At 50.1% G+C, this 5,000-nt stretch overlaps 1 protein-coding gene across 1 annotated transcript in view; it reads right to left on the bottom strand.

Annotated features, from left to right (window-relative positions):
- The window catches only part of myt1b (myelin transcription factor 1b), a gene marked incomplete at both ends in the record, with an annotated part of 36,755 nt that overhangs the window by 10,443 nt on the left and 21,312 nt on the right, over positions 1–5,000 (bottom strand). Inside the window, 3 exons of the mRNA XM_080534187.1 lie at positions 342–476; positions 1,795–2,785; positions 4,416–4,629. Coding sequence (XP_080390313.1) covers positions 342–476; positions 1,795–2,785; positions 4,416–4,629 — 1,340 coding nt within the window. The remainder of the gene's footprint in view (positions 1–341; positions 477–1,794; positions 2,786–4,415; positions 4,630–5,000) is intronic.

Genomic DNA, 5,000 nt, shown 5'->3' with positions numbered 1-5,000 from the left:
AGGAAAGGAAAAAGAAACACATTTTAGAAAAAGCATAGATGCATAAAATCACAAGAAGGTAAGGAGCTGGTTTACATCAATAAAGGCTATGTACACAATTAGTAGTGTAGTATTAGTAGTATCAGTAGTGTAGTATTAGTAGTGTAGTATTAGTAGTGTAGTATTAGTAGTATTAGTAGTGTAGTGTTAGTAGTAATAGTAGTATTATTAGTGTAGTATTAGTAGTGTAGCAGTCTAGTATTCGTGGTCTAGTACTAAGTGTATTATTAATAGTATTAGTCTTAATGTAGTATTAGTAGTGTACTATTACTGTAGTATTAGTATGTAGTATGGGTACGTACTTTCGGGGGGGATGCGGTCCTTGTGCGGACAGCCTGACAGACTGCGGTGGTGGGGGTAGAGGCCAGTCACGTGACCAGTCCCGTCACAGCCCGGGGTGGGGCATTTGATTTCCCTCTTCTCTGGTCGGCTGCTCTCTGTAGGGGGGGTATAGATAGACAGGGAGAGAGAGAAAGAGAAAAAAGAGAGGGAGGAGAGAAAAGAAAGGCATTGAGGGAGAGAGAGGTGAGGTTGACAAATGCATGTAGATACACAGATAGACTCCTCAACATCATGAAGTGTCTTCTCTTTAGGGCCTCTTAATAAGATTCAGAGAAACAGAGAGCCTCGTTAAGAAACATCACTACACTATTCCTTGCCACCAGAGGGAAGATAGAGAGAGACAGAGAGAGAGAGAGAGGGAGAAAGAGAGAGGGAGGGAGAGAGAGAGAGAGGGAGAAAGAAAGAGAGTGATGGAGAGAGGAGGGAAAGCGAGAAAGGGGGAATAAGAGAGAAGGAGGAAAAGACGGACTGCAATGCTCTATTGGCCTCCAAATTGAATGTTAACGAGACAAGCACCTCCTAATTAGAACTGGGCAGAACACGAGCATCACCCACAGGGGGCCAGGCATCGGAGAATGTGTGTGTATGTGTGTGTGTGTGTGTAGTCCTACCAAGCATGGTGTATTAGTGTGAGAAGCATGACAAACTGGCACTATGCCAGCAGGGAACATGACACAAACAATAACACATAAACAAACACTGAACCTATCTGATAATGCACTGTTCCTCTCTATTGCTGTCTCACGCACACACGCACCCACGCGCACGCGCGCACACACACACACACACACACACACACACACACACACACAAACACACCCTCTCGCTCTTTCCCTCTCTCGCTGTCTCTCTCAGTAAGTGCTTCCTCTCTCCATAGAAACAACTCCATCTCTCTATAATGGACCAGAGGCATAACTAGTCTTAGTGACTCATCATCCTGTTTTTGTCTGTTGTTGTTTATATGTCCATCTCTCCACCACGCTCTCTGTCTGTCTGTCTTGTTGAAGTAGCTCTTGTGTATATTATACAGTACATTGGGAATGCAGGTGTATGTGTATTACACAGTAAAGTGTGTATGTGCTGTAGGTCTGTGTACTATACAGTATAGTGTGTATGTGTAGGTGTGTGTGTGTGTAGGTGTGTGTATTATACAGTATAGTGTGTATGTAGGAGTGTGTACTATGAAGTATAGTGTGTATGGAGGAGTGTGTACTATACAGTATAGTGTGTGTGTGTGTGTGTAGGTGTGTGTATTATACAGTATAGTGTGTGTGTATTATACAGTATAGTGTGTGTGTGTGTGTGTGTGTGTGTGCGTGTGTGTGTGTGTAGGTGAGTGTATTATACAGTATAGTGTGTATGTAGGAGTGTGTACTATGCAGTATAGTGCGTGTGTAGGTGTGTGTATCCTACCTTTGTTGAAGTAGCTCTTGCGCATGGCGTCCAGGTGTTTAGGCCGGTCCTCCAGAGTGAAGTAGCGGTGGTGCAGCTCAGACGGCGCCGGTGGGCGGAGCAGTTCGCGAGGGTTAGGCCCTGCCCCTTTCACCTGCTCCGCCTTCATGGCGATGGCCTGCTCCAGCAGGCCCAGGTTCCCTCGCGTCATGTCGTACATCTCGGACTCGTCCGTCACCGTCGACCGCTGCGATAGGCTGTCGTCATCCTCCTCCTCCTCGTCGTCGCCGTCTTCGTCGTCGTAGTCCTTCTCCGATCCCTCCGAGCGCACCTCGATGACGTCGGCGCCCGCCGCGGCCTTGTGGGGGGTGTACTCCCTCAGAGGGATGGTCTTGTTGGAGTTGTAGTTCTCCAGATGGCTGGCCCTGTGGGGGCTGTAGTCCTCTCGCGGACTGGCTCTGTTAGAGTCGTAGTCCTCTCTTAGGTTGGCCCTTAGGGGGTTGTAGTCCTCTTGGGGACTGGCCTTGTCGGAGTCATAGTCCTCTCTTAGGCTGGCCCTGTGGGGGTTGTAGTCCTCTTCCGGACTGGCCTTGTCCGAGTCATAGTCCTTTCTTAGGCTGGCCTCTTGGGGGTTGTAGTCCTTTCTTAGGCCGGCCCTGTTGTAGTCCTGCTGTTGGGTGGCCTTGTAGGTATTGTAGTCCCCCAGTAGGCTGGCCCTGTGGGAGCTGTAGTCTCCCAGTAGGCTGACCCTCTGTGAGTTATATTCCCCCAGTAGGCTGGCCCTGTGTGAGTTGTAATCCCCCAGTAGGCTAGCTCTATGAGAGTTGTAGTCCTCTCGTGGGCTAGATCTATGGGAGTTGTAGTCCTCTGCACTCTTGGCGCCTGATTCCTGAGCTGCGGTGCTGGTGGCGGTGATGATGACAGAGGTGGGTGGGACTTCACGCACTCCCTCGTCCATCTCGTCAATCTCATCTTCATCCTCCTCTTCCTCTTCCTCCAGGATGTCCTGCCGCTGGTTCTCCAAGCCTCTCCTCTCTTCCTCCTCTTCCTCGTCCTCCTCTTCCTCCTCCTCTTCTTCCTCCTCCTCTTCCTCCTCCTCTCTCTCCTCCCTGGCCTGCTGTTGCTGGACATCTCCACAGAGATACTGTTGGTCTAAGCCTTTCTGTCTCACAGCCTCTCTGCTCTCCTCCTCCTCCTCTTCCTCAATCTGCTCCTCAACCCTCTCCACAGCCGACGGCTCTTCTACAACTTTAACACACTCTTCTTCCTCCACTTCTCTCTCTCTGTGTTGCTCCTTCTCCTCTTCCTCCTCTTCCTCCTCCTCCTCTTCTTCCTCCTGCTCTCTCACAGTGCAGAGTTCCACAGCTGTGACTTCCTTCTCTGTCTCCATGGCAACAGGCTGGGGTTCGGTGGTCTCTGTGGCTACGTTGGCGGCGGCAGTGGTGTGCGGGGCTTGCCCCAGGTGCAGGAGAGAGTTAGCCACTATCTGATGGTATCTGGAGCTGTCCTCCTCTACCTCCTCCTCTACCTCCTCCTCTACCTCCTCCTCTTCCTCCTCTCTCTGAGGCGATGCAGCCTCCTCGCCTGCGGGGGGCGTTATGACGGACGGCTCCACAATCATACACTCTTCTGTGGGAGAGGAGAAAGAGGCTCAGTCAGGCATGACAGCATATCTACATTAACTCATTTAGTGCCGAGAGTGGATAAAGTTGCCCAAATTGTCAATACTCTAGAGTGGCAAGAGTGATTTTTTTTTTTTTTAAATGCATACATCATACACTTTGTAGCCAATCAAAGTGTTGTCGCTAGGATAATACCACATAAAACACTTGGCACTCTAGGTGGTGAGTGTTCCGGATTTCTTTTGGCAGTTAGTGAGTTAACCTTTTATTTGACAGGGTTAAGATACTGAATCTCATCTACGACAGCGACACGGCCAAATGGAGCATGGAGAGTGACACACACACATACTGAGTCATGTCATCGTTGTATCGTCATCGTCATCGTCATTACCAGAACTACAGTATGACAGTTAATATAATGAGTCACAGCGTCATCATTGAGTCTGATGGAAACAGGAATCGAAGAACGAGCTTGTTGTCACGCATGGAATGGAACGAGGAATGGAATCACGTGTGTATGATACGTGTGTATGATATGAGAGCATTCCAGATTCCAGTCCGTGCATTATAATGACCCCGTTTTTTCTACCTCCGCCAGCCTTCCCTGACTTAAAGACAACACAGCAACATATCATGAAACTCATGATATGAGTCATGTTTCATTCAGTCTGTCTCCTAACGAAAGGCAAACAGGATCTCCTGGAGGAACAGAATGTAACAGGACACCGGGCCGGCGGGCCATCCTGACCTGGATTCAAGGTTCTGAGAAACAACCTGCGCCCTAGTTGTGTTCTGTTTCCATGTGACCTATCACCTACCTTCATCTGCCTCAGCTGCCTGTATGCTCTCCTCTCTCTGCTCTGTCGCCACCTCCTCCTCCACTTCCTCCTTCTTCTTCTCCTCCTCCTCCTCCTCTCTCTCCTCCTCTTCCCTCTCTTCCTTCTCCTCCGACTGCTCCTGTGTCTCCTGCTGTGCGAGTGGGAGTGTCTCTGTCTTCTTATCGGACTCCTCCCCCTCTACAACAGACTCCTCCTCCTCCTTAGTCTCCGCCTCCACCTCTGGCTCTGCCTCGCTGCTGACATCACTGTCGGCGCTGAAGCCCTCGTCCAATGATAGCTTCAGGGGGTTGGGCTTCCTTTTGGGGGCGGGCTGTTCTGCTTCCTGTTCCTGTTCTTGCTCCGCCTCCAGAGCGTCCTGGAGACGCCGTTTCCTTGCCAACGGGCATCCCAGTACACTGAGGGGGAGACAGGGAGACGGGGGAGAGGGAGGGAGATGGGGGGAGGGAGGAAGGGGGAGGGGGAAGAGGTGGGAGAGAGGGAAGAAGGAGGGAGGGGCACACGGTCATGAAGGGGAGATAGGGAGGGAGAGGTAAGGGAAGGGGAGAGAGAGGGAGAAAAGAGATAGAAATAGATAGAGAGGAAGATAGAGAATGAGAGAAAAGAGAGAGAGGAGAGAAAAAAAGGTATTGAGGGGGAGAGAATCAGAGGCTGATGGTTAAGGAAAGCTCTACAGTCTATATAGAGGTACAGTACACCATAAACCTCAAGCACTGTAACATACTCAAACACATCCAATACAGCATGCCCATCCATGAGTCCATACAGT

Source organism: Nansenia antarctica (assembly GCF_963989245.1).
Source record: "Nansenia antarctica genome assembly, chromosome: 6".
In the NCBI taxonomy this organism is placed as follows: domain Eukaryota; kingdom Metazoa; phylum Chordata; class Actinopteri; order Argentiniformes; family Microstomatidae; genus Nansenia; species Nansenia antarctica.
Note: the sequence above shows the minus strand (reverse complement) of the source record. Positions and strands in the feature narration are given on the sequence as shown.